Here is a 15,487-nt window from a genome sequence, read left to right on the forward strand (position 1 = left end):
TTAATTTTTTTTAGAGCTCAGTATTGTTCATTCGGTAATTTTACCGATTTGACATGTAAAAAAAAAAAATAATTAAATTAAAAAAAAAATTAAATGTTAAATAAACGTACAGTATACATAAGAATTTGTTTCCATCCCAGCACTTTCTGTAACCTTCTGGTTTAGGAACAAACTGAATACTGGAACAGCTGGACCCAGATATTGAACACACGCGCGCACACAAGAAAAACAAGGAAGTCAGAAGAGGTAGGCATTACAATTACAAAACTGTTGCCTTGCTCATTCAGACCACATCTAACACACTCGACAGCTGGCGAAGACACGGGCCAGGAGAGGAGCAAACCACAGTTTGAGTTTCAAACAAAAACAAACACAAAAGGAAAACAGTCAAAAATGAGTCACCAACGTCTACATTGGGAAATGCTGTTAATCTTGAACTCATTACATAGCCTATAATGGTCGGCTTCTACCAAGGCTCCATGGTGGTATAATATTCCACAGCTAAACAGAACATATTGTACATATTTGCGCCAATAAGTGCAAGCCTTAATGCGCAATATGCAATGGGCTTGAAATGTTAATTTCATTCCAGACACCCAGAGAGGAGAGCGTGATCTAATTCTATAGCATATTATATTACAAACATTTCCCTGATGTCTAATTAGAATGTAAATGCGTTGTTCAGCTTTTGGATTTGATTATACATAATTACCCTATTACAAAAGATCCAACTAAAACAAACTGAATATGTAATTCTTTGGGGGACAAAGCGCAACTTACTATTATTTTACTTGATCATTATATCAGGAAAACTGTCATTTTTTTTTACTTTCAACACAAATAATATATATTAAAACATATAAATCAGATACCTCACAAAACAATCAAAACAAACAGCTAATGCTTATTTCCGGTCCTTTAATTTGACTTAGACAACATCTGTATTTGTGATGATGAAGATCATGGAATATGATTCATATGATATTCTACAAAGCAAACTGCAACGTCACATCCCTCAGAAGTACTTTAACTCATTCACAGCCATTGACGGCTATAGACGTCAAAAATTCATTTGAACTATTTCTATTAGTTTCACATTTCCCCCCCACTTTTGTTAACAAGTGTATGAACACGTAGAATTATTTTTATTGTACATTTAGAACAGATATAAAATTTGTGATTAATCGTGAGTTAACTAGTCATGTGATTAATTACAATTTTAAAAAATGATCGCCTGATGCCCCTAATTAAAAAGAAAAGATTAAAAATTAGGTGCGTCAGACGATTACAATTTTTAATTGTAATTAATCGCATTACTTCAATAGTTAACTCACAATTAATCACAAATTTGATATCTGTTCTAAAAGAACAATAAAATAATTTATAGGTTTTCATACTCTTGCTAACAAAAGTGGGGAAAAATGTGAAACTAATAGAAATAGTTCAAATTAATTTTTGACGTCTAGAGCCGTCGATGGCAGTGAATGAGTTATTAAAGAGAGGTCTTTCAAAAATATAAAATAAAAAATAAATAAAAAATAAAATATTTTTTTACATCTATAGCCGTCAATGGCAGTGAATGAGTTATTAAAGAGAGGTCTTCCAAAAATATAAAATAAAAAATAAATAAAAAATAAAAGATTTTTTTACGTCTATAGCCGTCAATGGCAGTGAATGAGTTAATATGCAGTGTATGTATTCCATTCTGGTTTCTTACCAATGGACAGTTGGTCCAGGGTTCCCAGGGCGACATGACGCAGTCGTCGTGGCAGGCCAGGAAGCAAACTTGGGCTCTGGGTGGCATTTCCTCTTGATCACACTGACTGTCCTCCACAGTGCTGACCTCCCCACTTGTTCCCTTCTTCACACACCTGGCAGAGCAGCAGATGCGGAAATATTAATATAGTCTCCCACGGTACTCCTAACTAGTTCTTTCTGGAATACATCTACAAATTGCTCTCCATAATATAAAGGAGGTTTTTCATTGGCTCTCAGGTTCATTTTGTAAAGCAAACGCAAAACGCGCAATGCGCATGTATGGCTTTAATGAGTGTTTTCTTGAATCAGTGTCAACCGACTCATTCATTGAAGCACTTTTTTGTTGAGATTTTTGGATATCTGAAACAGATTAATTAGATTTGTATTAGAACCTAGCCTTGTTAAGGGTGCAAAGTCCTATAAATAAAATCCGTGCATATAGTCACAGTGGATCAACACTTAACTGCTTTGCCTATTTTAAGTACCACTCATTAGAAGGCAGCTGTTTGCGCTGAATGTTCTCTCTTGGCTCACTGAGCGCCAGGACCCGAGCCAATCCAAAGCAACCCCCTGGTGGGTGTTGCCATTCCAACACTCTGCCAAGGCTCACTCGTTTCACTGACCTGATCTTGCGGCTTTGGACTCCCTCCCCGCAGGATGGCGAGTCGCCCAGAGTGTTGATGGTGCAAATGGACCAGGGCTCAATCCGCCACTTGTATTTGCTGCATTCACTGTGGCACGGCACTGCTTCGTTTACCTGCGCACACACAAGGACAAAAACGATGGAGTATGCGGTGTAGCACTGAAATCCTTTCTTGACAATCGTCGCTGTCCTGTGAAAAACAGTTATGTTCATTTTTGCCTTTTTTATATTTATGGGATGAAACTGAATGCAAACATCCCAAAAACATAAAAAAATCAAATAAAAAATTGACATAAGTCTTTTTCACAGGACAGCGACTTCCTTTAAAACACTTTTTCTGGATTTAAATTGCTTCAAACTTTAATTAACCATTTTACACTGAGCCAGAATTATTTAACAAGCTGGAACTCTGATGTAACAGTAAACTGAACACATCTTGGATTGTTTGCCAATAAAACATGAACAAAACATTATTCAATAAAAAAAAAAAAGAAAAGGTACATTTAACAGTAACATTTAGCACTCCCGGAAGTCGTTGCGGCACATCAAGTGGGCGGAGCTTACTTTGATTAACTGTCTGCAGAGTTGGTTTAACACTAAATAAATAAACTCTGTTGAATTACTCCAACACTGACCTCAATCAGAGTTTAAAATAAACTTTGGGGGTTGAAATCAACTCTGGCATATTTAACACTAAGGGTGTTAGAAAAAATCGATTTCGGCAATATCTCGCGATATTACAGCGCGCAATTCTCGAATCGATTCGATATGCGGCCGAATCGATTTTTAAACATCTTTTTTTTTTTTTTTGTGGGAATATTCAGCAAAACGTCTTACTTAGGGTTAGGATTCACACATTAAGCCTGGAAGAATGTTACATTAATGGAACATTAAGCCTTAATATTTTATTTCAGTGCTGTTCAAACATGAAACAGACTGCAACCTGTTTGTTAAATGCAGTGGCTCAGTTATAAGCCTGAATTTTCAGATAAATAAATACATTTTCATACAAATCTTAGAGTGTACAAGTTTACTGATTAGTATTTTCTAAATAAAATAAAAAACGCAATAATCAATTTATAGATTTGTATCGAGATAAATCGAATTGAATCGAATCATGACCTATGAATCGTGATACGAATTAAATCGCCAGGTACTAGGCAATTCACACCCCTATTTAATACCAATATTCTAACACACTGATTTTTGCTGTGAATGTACATACCGTATATAACAGTCTTAGATTCTCAAAACACAAAAATGTAAAACTTTGGACTGAAAATGAACACATATTACATTATCTGCAAAAATTTGCATGATCAGTTGTGAGGGGGGAAAAAAAGACCCACCTGAAAATGTAATAAATCCACAATAATGTAATAAGGTATTAAATTACCTGTAAAAATGTTACTACAATATAAGTCAGGATTATTTATTACATCATTGGTGAAATGATCACATGATTTGGTTATTATTACATTTTTGATCAAGAGCAAATTTTCAAGTGTTATTACTTTTTCAGGAAAGGGGACACCCATAATATATAATCAAAGTAAACTCCCCCTTGAGAAAGGAGCAATTCCTGGACGGAATATACCAAAATGATAGGCTTGTTTATTCCATTGAGATCAATAATAACCACACTCTCGCATTGCGATAAGGTTCGGTCGGTTTCAAGCTTCATAAAGAGGACCTGAATGCAGATGAACGTGTAATAGAATATAGAGTAAGCCCATCCTACAAGTGTATAGGAAAACATTTAGCTCACTCGTGGGTGAATTTAGAGACCGAGAGAGCTGCGTAGTGTGTTAAATGGATGATCACGGTAAAAAAGCACCGCAGGTGAGGGCGAATGTTGTCTATTCACTTTCAAGCCGACCGAGACAGCGAGTCAGGAACGTTGGCGTAACAGACAGAAAGAGCCGGCGCCAAGCTCCTGTAAACACGTTTACGCTCTAACCGTGTAATAGTCGGCTGCGGTGGAAGGTAGACTCCAGAGAACAATTTGTGGAAAAGGCTACGACAAGCTGTAGAAGGTGTGTGTGTGTTTGTATGTGTGTGTAAAGTAGAGAGGGGATGACTGTTGAGCATTGCTTCCCCTCCAGGCTGCACAGATGCCCATTATACACCCTCATCATCGCCCATCTGTCCCTGCAGATGCCCCTGCTGGGTAAACTGGTGAATAGGCTTCACATGCTCGCTCCAACACTTCTGTGGCAGCGCGTCGTTCCACGGTGTCACCAAGAAAAGAATGACTTTCAGTAATGCGAGTATTGCTGACCGTTACCATTTATTTAGTGTGAAATCACGTCAACCGCACGGGGCAGTACCGCAATAACAGACGGAGCAGAATCCTATAGAATATGTTCCCAAGTAGATCTGGCATGACACATTTAGAATGATTTTTCACTGCAGATGTTAGAGGAACATTTGGAGTCTGGTCTTTGTTCATTTTCTCTTTTATACACTATTGAAATGACGCATATTCTTCAGATAAGCAATACACGACTACTATAAAGCAATTAAGTCACTTGAAGCTCACCCCCGAAATGCTTTACCGGCTAATCACAAGCTATCAAAGCGCTGGAATTCTTTAGAAATGTCAGACTTTCCTTTTCCTTTGCTTTCTTTGGTCCTTCCTCGGGTCTCCTGACGGCCTCACGACTCTGGCTGGAAGTGTTCGGTTTCGGTGAACGGTATGGGATTTTTTTTAATAGGTTTTAGGTGAACTAATGAATACGCACACACTCGCACGCACGCACATACACATACTCACCCACATAAAAATAAATAAATAAATAAATAAAATAAAAAATAAATTCAAAAAAAGAGAGCAATGATGATGTCAAATCGGTAAAATTACCGAATGAACAATACTGAGCTCTCCGGAAAAAATAAATAAAAAAATGTCAGACTGACTCCCTCCAGTGGAAAAGCAGGCGGAGTATTACCCAAACGGACGCCGCATAAATCCTTTTCCAGCCGACTAGCAGCCCGCCGCCCTCTGTGACGAAACTATCGTTCTTTCAAAGACAGCGCGGGGTCACAGGAGCATGTGCGGGTTGGACAGATCTTGCATGCACTTTAGTCTTCATTAGCTAAAGCAAAGTTGAAGTACAGAGTGAATGGAACTAACCTGAGCCTGCGTGGATGTCCGTATTAGCAGTGCATGACAAGCCCCAGGTTGGGAAGGGAAGAGAAGAACAATGATATGAGCATTAGTTTACTAGTTTACAGAGATGTAGAATTTTGCCTCAAGTTCAATTGATGTCATAAAAAAATACTACGAATGGTCAAAAGTTTTATAGCACCCTATTTTTTTCCAGTTTTATTGAAAGTTACGAATTTCAAATCCGATGAATAGCTTGAAAAGTAGTGAACTGCCAGAGGTACCTGAAAAATGATATGCATTTAAAAACGATACAAAAAGGCACATTCCCCAGACTTAAACTCCATCGAGGTGGTTTGGGATGAACTACAAGACAGAAGAGTAAAAGCAAAGCAACCTACATGTTACATCACTTACGGACACTTCTGTAACATAGATAGGAAGAACTTATTGAACAATATTTGATTTTCATTATAGAAAGAATGCCACAAGTGTTGAAGCCTTTTTTTTGTGCCGGGATTAGTTCAAGGTACGTTCAGCAACAGTTTCAATGGTTGCAAACAGTTTTTCTTGTCGCCATGAAATTTTGAACATGTTCAAAACTTCCTTGCGAAGAGAAAAACTTCACAACCATTAAACCTGTTGCTGAACGTCTAACGAACGTCTTTGTGACCATTTGCGACCTCAAACGAACCCTGGCGAAAAAAGTAAAAAATAAAAATCAACATTTACTCCCTACGTGGTTCAGTTTTAGTTTCGTAGTAGTTCTGTAGTAATGTGAACTGCATGATTTTTTAACCCTGGAGAACCAACAGGGTCAAATTTGGCCCCTATAAATTCTGCTACTCAAATAACAAAGACCTATTTATTTATTTTTTTTCAAATTTAACTTCAAAAGTCCAGAGTGCCACTTCTGACCCCTGCATGGGGTCATCTAGTGGATGAATATTGCACTTACATGAGCCAGAGTGGTGGTGACAAGATGGCTGGCAACATGCTGTTTTGTTGAGCTGGAAATCAATCCAAACAAAACCATCTTCTCAGCAAACCATCAGATGGTAAAATTGTGTTTTTTTATGTTAATCTATTTCATATCATGTTGCAGAATGCCTAGGAGTATGTTTTATATATATATATATATATATATATATATATATATTGATAAATTAGCAACTCTGAGCTAGTTAAAAAAAAAGGGTTAAAATTTAATAAAACATATTTTGGTGTTCAGTGCATTTATAGCAGTCATTTAATGTATAATTCATAATTTTCCAAAGAAGAAAGGGGTTCTTGGGTTCTCCAGGGTGAAAATTGTAAAAATGAGGGTGTTCCAAAACGTTTGACCGGTAACGTACAATAGCAGCTCGATTTATATGTCATATTTGAAATTCCAATTTGAAACTGAGGGGGGGGGGGGGGGGGGACGTGTGGACAAGCAGGACACACGTTTGTTTTGCATTTTATCATTCAGAGAGCCATTTTTATGATTTATGTAATTATTTGGGCCCTTTATTTATGACTTGCTATTATAAGAGAGGCAACATATCTAAAATATCTGTTGCAAACTACCTCAGTGTAAACTCCATTTAATATGGATGGAATCACCTCACACATTGCATTTATTCTACGCCAGCATGAATGGTAAATGAAAAGACAGCTAGCGAAAATAAGAACTGTCCCTCTAAAGTGATCTTATCTCCAACTATTTGTTACTTCAATTGCATTGCCCTTCAATTGCCTTTTTTTGTATGCCCTTGCCTTTAAAAGCAAATGTGAAAGATAATTTCTCTGTCTGAAAAAGGCACTTCATTGTTCCCAAGGAATCATTCAACGACAGCAATTGCGATGATTCCTCCCAGGAAATGAGAAAACACCATGTGTTCATCTGGCAAGGCTTTCGAAGACCACGGCACGCCGGCATCTAATGGGTGTGAAGTGAAACACGCAGGTATGTTTAATGTGGCGCCGCTAAGCAGCTAACGAGCCTGCAAACTGTCATGAACAAAGCTCTTTTTCCCCCAGTCAATATTTGTTTGGTGTTTTTTTTTTTTCAGCAGCTAGATGGAAAGACCAGATAAAAAAGGCACCATACTAAGGTGGTGTTACACCGATAAGGCCGTAAATATTTTAAAAATTTACTACAATGACTTCATACATAATATATGATGGATCATGCTTGTGTTTTTAATGAGGGTTAAGAATGACTGAGTGCTCGTTTACTACGATTCAAGCCATCTTGGATAAAGTGTGAAGATGACTTTTAAACTGCTGCAGTTGGTTGCAACAGCTGGCCAATGGCTGAGCACTCGGGGCTCAACTCGGAGAAATTAATTTATGTGAAGACGGTCAAGCCAGAATGCATGAGCGTATGTTTTTTTCGAGTGACTGTGTGCACTGTATATAAACAGGGTCATTAAAAATGAAACTGTTGACGGATGCCTCAACTAAATGAAAATTGATGACAATGAGCTAATAGTGCAAATATCATTCTGCATGTTAACCAACAACCAAACAAACAAACCGAACTCCAAGCAAAGTTACGTTTTTGTATTTAATAATTAATGCATGAATACACATTTGTGATGGACTGCGAGTTGGAAACTAAATGTGCTATCACACATTAGGGTAGTTCCCGATTATGACTAGTGCACAAAAAGGCACACTTATATTTAGTAAAAATGTAAATAAATTCACAACATAGCCATGGAAAATAATATCGAGTGACATCACTGAGGGTGAAACACTAACCCGACCTTAACATTCCAGGTCCATGTAAAATAACAGACATTTGACTTCTATAGCCGTCAATGGCAGTGAATGAGTTTGCCTGCCCCTCCCCCCTCAAAAGCGGATTACAGTATCTTTGTTTTTTTTCAAGTATATTTTTGGTAATGATTACACATATTACTCTTGGACCTTTACATTCCCATGTCCTACTTATTGACAATAGGACCGTCAGGACTTTGACTTTGACTTTGATTTGAGCAATGATGATGACATGTCAAATCGGTAAAATTACCCGAATGAACAATACTGAGCTCTCCAGGAAAAAAATATATATATATAAAAAAGGACTGTCAGGACTTTTCAACATGAGGCTACTTTTTACATGACATTTTTAACAATATAATTCATTGTGACCATAAATAAAGGCTGCCCGCAGATCAATGTTTTCATGGGAGCTCCGGTCTACTTTGCAAAGGGCTTGGCTCCCACGAAACTCGAACCCTGGTGATATCATGGGACATGGGACGCTGAATAGCATCACAAGAAAGGAGACACTCGGAACATCAGACGTCACAAGGGATCCTGGGGTGGCATGATTGGAGATGAAAGACCTCAGGACATAAACCACAGAATGGAGACGCTGGACATGAGGGATGAGTGATGTGACGCGGGGTGATGTCATATAGGACATGACACATAAAGGACAAGAGACATTTTTCAAACTCTTGTTTTTTTTTTCTGTCTTCTTCCTGGAGAGCTCAGTATTGTTCATTTGGTAATTTTCCCGATTTGACATGTCATCATCATTGCTCTCTCTCTTTTTTTTTTTTTTCCTGGAGAAACTCTATTTTAATGTGAGTGTTACCCCACTCATTAGAGGTCAAAGGGTGAAGTCAGTAACTGGCTAGGTCGGGTATACATGCAGAATATTATAATGCTATAAGAGGGATTACTAATCTACTTAACTTTACTTTCCTAATTGAATCTTCTGACTCTAAAAGGTGGATATTTAGATGAGGCTTCACAAAATGTTACTTGCTTCAACTATACAATTAGCAAAACCGTCTTCCAAAAATAATATACAACTGAGTGCTGTTGTGGTGACATTTTATTGTTTTGCATCGCCTGTGAGTGAATCCTAATGCAAATTTCCGGTTGGATAATCAGTGTTCACTTTGTAGTGACAAGTGGCATGTCATGTCGGTTCCCATTAAACTGCACTTGCTTTTGCTTGCTCGTGCGGTTCACTTGGTCAAATGTGAGCGTTATCATCCGAGCCCTTGAGTGCACCCAAAAACAAAAGTGCGCTTTGGGTCACTTCTCAAGAGCACACTTGAGGCTGAACTACATTAAAATGACAGAAAATCTGAAACATCCTAACAGGAAAACCCTGTTCAGTGATAGCAAGTGATGTGTTGTTGGAGCTTTTCTCTCTGTTGTGTATGTGTGTGTGTTAATGGAAATAAAACGTCTACATATCCCTAATTCAAATGCCTAATTTTTGTTATATAAACAACGAGACCAAGATTTAAAAAAAAAATCCAAAACCTTCACTTTTCCACCATTAATGTGACCATAACCTGCAAATCAAACATACAAATTAAAGCATGAACTCTCCGCTCTGGTTTGAAGCAGAATATTGAATTAAGAGTGGGCAAAGGGATGAATAACACCAGAACAAGCTAATTTCTTTTCATATGTAAAATTTATGACAATAAGAGCATTGTACACAAGAAAACAGAAACTAGACAATTTCAATTAAACACATCAGCATACAAAATTGGATGTAAAGAGTCTAAACTCAAAAGCCCGGCAATAAGAGATGGCAAGCAAATCCAAGCCCAAGCAAAATCTTCAACAACATCAGACCTTCACCAACGTCAAAACAATAACAATCCCGTCATAACATTGCAGCAAGTACAATAACACCAAGAGAGTAATCGCACCGCAACTACTTTTGTGCGCCATGCCCCAACCCCTCCACAAAAAAAAGATTACCTGCTTAGTGGAGATCCCAACAGAGCCCTTGCTCAACTTCCAGCCAACATCTAAGTGAAAACTGAAAACATGCTTCGATCAAGAAAAGCCCTTGGGGATGTTCTTTGGTATTTGTATTAACTCATTTGCTCCCAAAAACCTATACATTTTTATTTTTATTTATTTTTTTAATATTGCCATGGTCCCAAAAAGGTATTTATATGTTTTTTTGTTTTTTTTTTATGCTAAAGCATTCAGAAGGCTTTGATGCAGCCTCTGACCTGGAGGTCGCTTAAAGCAATGGTAGTTATTACAAAAAAGGGCCAGCAGGAACACCTCCCCCTGGACGCCTCTCTGGGGAGGTGTTCCGGGCATGTCCTACCGGCGGGAGGCCCCGGGGACGACCCAGGACACGCTGGAGAGACTATGTCTCTCGGCTGTCCTGGGAACGCCTTGGGGTCCCGTCGGAGGAGCTGGTTGAAGTGGCTGGGGAGAGGGAAGTCTGGGCTTCCCTGCTAAAGCTGCTGCCCCCACGACCCGACCCCGGATAAGCGGAAGAAGACGGACGGACGGACGGACGGACGGGCCAGCAGGTGGCAGCAGAGTATAAGAGATCAACCAGGGTCAGCTCTTGTCCCCAGTGTTTTCAACAGGTTTGTGAATAATGATGAAACTTAGCTATATTCTAATGCTAATTGTGCCAAAATGGAAACAGATAGAAGTATACTTTTTTTCCTGATGAAAGAAGAGACACTAATCTTTCTTTTGGTAGGTTCCATGTTTTTATAGCAATAGAACACAATAGTCTGTGGGCCTTGCAAAATCAGTCAAAATCCAGTAAAACAGCCAGGAGCGAAGGGGGTTGCTTCAGCGAAAATGGCTGGTAGTGAATGAATTAAAAAAATAGTACTGATAAAAATTTTTTAGTTTATCTCTTCCGGTACTACTATTAGTTGCAGTTTTACAGTTTTTGGCAGAAAAATATGCAACTAAATCCACAGCTGGCACATCTTTCTCATACTGAGAAGGTTTTGATTGAAGCTTGACAAGACGGATTCGTGAGACCACACGGAGACCCGCTGAACCATCTTGCCAAGACAGATTTCATAGTGATGGAGGGGCTCGGAAATGTTTGCATATTAGCATATGAATACATCGCTACAAGTTTGATTTATAATCTATATGCCCATCGGAGGACAGAAATGACTTGACTGCCCGGGTCATAAAAAGTTCTCACTGTAATATCATAAGTCCTGGCTGGACTGTGTAAATCATTTTGAGAAAAAAATAAGTTTTCTATCTATTTAACAACTCATTGCCTGCCGTAGATGTTTCTGATTGTCAAACGAAATCTGACCATTTACTGCCACCGAATTATGTAATTTATATTGTATTTATGTTTTTTTTAACTGTAACCCATGAAAGGAGTTATTCTTTTGAAAGGAACCTTTTTCTACAGAATTGGGTCAAAGTGACTTTAACTGTCTTTTTTTCTGGCGGAAAAAGAGTATCTACTTTTTGTTTTGGAAGGTTTGCTGCTTATTTTGTCACAGAGCACTTTTATATTCTGTGGGTCAATCAATAGGCTCTCAAACAGCTGCAAATGCAGGCACCTCTGCTTGGAAAACGGCCGGCAGTCAGTGAGTTTTTAATGAAATAGACAGCTTTGATAATGTAGCCCTTATTGAGTAAAGTCATCATATTTTATGATAATTTGGTAAATGGTAAATGTAGTGTTCACTTCAAGGCAGTAGAAACTTAAGTCAATTTTTTTCTCAGCTAAACCTAATTAAAAAAAACAACTTTATATAATGAAAATGATTACAATAAATAAAGTCCAAAAGTACGATCAATGTGTGTGTCAAACTAATTCCAATTAAAATCACCAAGTATTTCAACTGCACGTGTTGACACACAGAGGTTGTTATGTTTTGCCCTTTTCCACAAGAACAATCATTTGAATAAACACATTTACCATGAAATAACCATTGCTAAACTCACAGAGCATGTGTTTGATCCGTGACACGCTTACACGCCAGCGCACGCGCTCACTCTTGCGTATTTGTGTACTCACCCACAAAGACACACATCATCATCTTGAAGCCAAAACATTTTAGATTCACTCGTGAATTCGCAACTGCACGCGTGTGAGGGATTAAGAGCTTTAGGATCTTTTTGGATTCTTGTTAAAATGAATTTGTTTGAGATCACCAAAGTAAAAGTATCAGGTATATTGGAAAAATATTGGCATCATTTTTTTCTTGATTTGGTTTTGCTTACATTTAGTTTTGTAATGTTTTGTCTCTCTTGTTTGGTTTTCGTGTTCTCGTCAGAAAGGTCCCTTGCGTTGACCAATCAGCTCTCTCAGCCACTCGTGTTATGTTCTGGTGTTTCTCGTTGTCTCGCCAGTTTGCTTGTATTTGGTTCATTGGTTTCTTTCAGCCATTGTTGCCGTTTGCTTCTTCTGTTCCTGTGCTCAACTTAGTTTTTTGATTCCTCAGTCTTTTTTTTTTCTTTTGCAATTTTTGAAATTATTATTATTTAGAGCACTTCTGCCTTGACTTCCAGCTTCCCAAACAATTGGGTTCTCAACTTTGCCAAACTGTAGCAGGATTGGCCAAATAGGGCAGTTCTAAGACAATTAAAAATCAGAATCCAGCCGAGATTGACCTGCGTATCAGCCCGCGTTTAGCTCATTGAGCTTCAGTCTGTTCTCGTGAATCAGCCTCTGAGAATAAAACAATACAATACAATGATTGCTATTACTTTCATGACTTGTTTTTAAAACTCTTTGACTGCCAAAAACGTTAAATAACGTTTAGTAAAATCCTATGGAGGAGTGCCAAAGACGTTAAAAGACGTTTGTTTCAAAACAGAGGTGAAACTAACCATTTTCTATTGTTGATTACTGAAAAACGGAATAAGGTAGGAACAAACTTTTTTTTTCTGATGAAAGATGAGAGTCCAATCTTTCATTTGGTAGTGTGTGTGTTTCCATAGTCCAAACACATAATTTTCTGTGGACCTTGAAAGATCAGTCAAAATGCTTAAATCGGCTGGCACCCACGGCATCCCTTTTCTGAAAACGTCTGGCAGTCAAAGAGTTATGTCATGAGGCTTCCTGGCATCCACGTTTTGTCAATAGAAAGCCTTGACAACCCTAACCCTAACCCCCTCTCCCTGATTTGTTGGAATTTAGATGTCTTTGGGGTTGGTGAAGGACTCTGGTTGGTGGCCTGGTGGGTGGTGTCTGGTCGGTGCTGGATTTCACTTTCCTTTCTTTGGTCCTTCCTCGGGTCTCCTGGCGGCCTCACGACTCTGGCTGGAAGTGTTCGGTTTAGGTGAACGGTATGGGATTTTTTAATAGGTTTTAGGTGAACTAATGAATACACACACACACTCGCACGCACACAAGCACATACAAAAATAAAAAATAAAATAAAAATAATAATAATAAAATAAAGGAGAGTAATGATGATGACATGTCAAATCGGTAAAATTACCAAATGAACAATACTGAGCTCTCTAGAAAAAAAAAACTTGACAAAACGTGAAAACCGTGTTACACCTTGAATAGAACGGGAGAAATGGGAAGGACGCTATTCTGGGTCAGGAGGGAACACACGGGCATCCAAGGTAGAGCGCCACCCCCAGGGTCAATTATGTATAATGTGACAAAATAAAGCAAGACCCAGCAACATTTGAATATGAAGACTAAAATTTCCAAACTTCCAAAGCGCTTCAGGTTGCAGACAAATAGGACTAGCATGGCCGCAGGGAACATTGTGTAAAAGTAGCTTGACATTTCATTGAGAGCAAAGGAAAGATGAGTGCTCAGCCCTTCAAGTCTCTGTCAACATCTGAGTTCACCTAAAAATAGACTATACTGGTAATAGTAACTAAGGCTTTAGTCACAAGTGATGTCGACTTTCACACAATAGCTCACCTTTTGAGATCTTTTACTCTTTTAATTTATATTGTAATCTTATTGACTTGAGTTGCATTACATGCATGCAAAGGGCTATAAAAATAAAGTTTAAGTTGATGTATAAAGCAGCACTGTATATAACACCGTTCATAATTACCGTAGCAACCGTATATAATTATTATAAAATAATGTTGTTGTTTTTTTACAGTGTTGAAAGTACATGGTGGTGGTGACTAATAGTCACATACTGGTACTTGATATACAGATAATGAATACAATACACTGCAAAATTGACATGTTGTTGCTCCCTTAAGCATGAATACTTCCTATAGTTGGGCTACCGGCTACATTTTACATCAAAACATTCTCACTCACATTGTTTTTTTTTTCTTGATAAATCCAAAATATAGTCATGATGAATGAACGATTCGGAAAATGTAGCAGCACTACTTTGGAATGACTTTCTGTTCACAGTTATAAGTCACAAGATTTGGCTGCCAACAACACAGATGATTTTAGATGAGGTTGAAATAGACTGAGGGTCTTCAATACAATGTTTTGATTTTACTTGTACACAACTGGCATATGCCCAGTCACTACCATGGGTAAACTCATGTCACAATATTGTCATCAGTAAACTACTTGCCAACTCTTGGGTGGCCAACACAGTTTAAAAAGAGCACTTAAGCAAAAAGCAAGGCCTCAGAGGGTGCACATATTCCAACTCCGGTTGGTTACACCAACTTACAGCAGTCATATCAAAAATGCAGAAAGACTGACAAGTACTCAACTGAGCTTCATTGAGACATTTCTGATTCTCTGAGCTGAAATTCTGCGTTCATGTAAAACAACTGTTTCATCACATGTCTGGGAGGCTCGCTCCTGTGGAGATCTGCCGTTGTGAGGGCTGCCGAATTCTCGCTCACAAAAGGACGTATGGTTTCGGACCGTGCCCAGTTTGGATGATCCACCATTGTCATTGCATGTCTTTGCTCACAGTTTGATGTCACATTCAAAACCCACAGACAAAAAAAAAAAAAGGCTTCGTTGGACAAACATCTTCTGACTGTCAATGTTCATTGTTTACTGCAGTGCAATCACGTGACTCAATAATTACATTATTTAACCATCAAATACTATATTCCCCTCTCATTTGTTAACTTATTACCAGGACACAGTTGAAATGCATTAGCACTATGTTCCACAAGCATTTAATCCCTGCAACGAGAAGCAAACAATCTTCTTCACATCATTGAACTCCGGTTATAGTAGACCTATCTAGCTCAAATGAATGAATCCTAGTTTGAGTAATAATCTCTGAATAAATGCAAATTCACCACGTGTA

General features: G+C 38.2%; 1 protein-coding gene across 3 annotated transcripts in view; it reads right to left on the minus strand.

Moving 5' to 3' along the window:
• thsd7ba (thrombospondin, type I, domain containing 7Ba) overlaps positions 1 to 15,487 on the minus strand; it is a 168,398-nt gene that overhangs the window by 21,016 nt on the left and 131,895 nt on the right. For all 3 annotated transcript variants that reach the window (XR_013296004.1, XM_077580599.1, XM_077580600.1), the window contains 2 exons: positions 2,382 to 2,515; positions 1,718 to 1,871 (listed from right to left, as the gene is read on the minus strand). Coding sequence is in view for 2 of the 3 variants with exons in the window: in XM_077580599.1 (XP_077436725.1) it covers positions 1,718 to 1,871; positions 2,382 to 2,515 (288 nt within the window). In the remaining variant the exon portion in view is untranslated. The remainder of the gene's footprint in view (positions 1 to 1,717; positions 1,872 to 2,381; positions 2,516 to 15,487) is intronic.

Source organism: Vanacampus margaritifer, chromosome 11 (assembly GCF_051991255.1).
Source record: "Vanacampus margaritifer isolate UIUO_Vmar chromosome 11, RoL_Vmar_1.0, whole genome shotgun sequence".
NCBI classification, from domain to species: Eukaryota; Metazoa; Chordata; class Actinopteri; order Syngnathiformes; family Syngnathidae; genus Vanacampus; species Vanacampus margaritifer.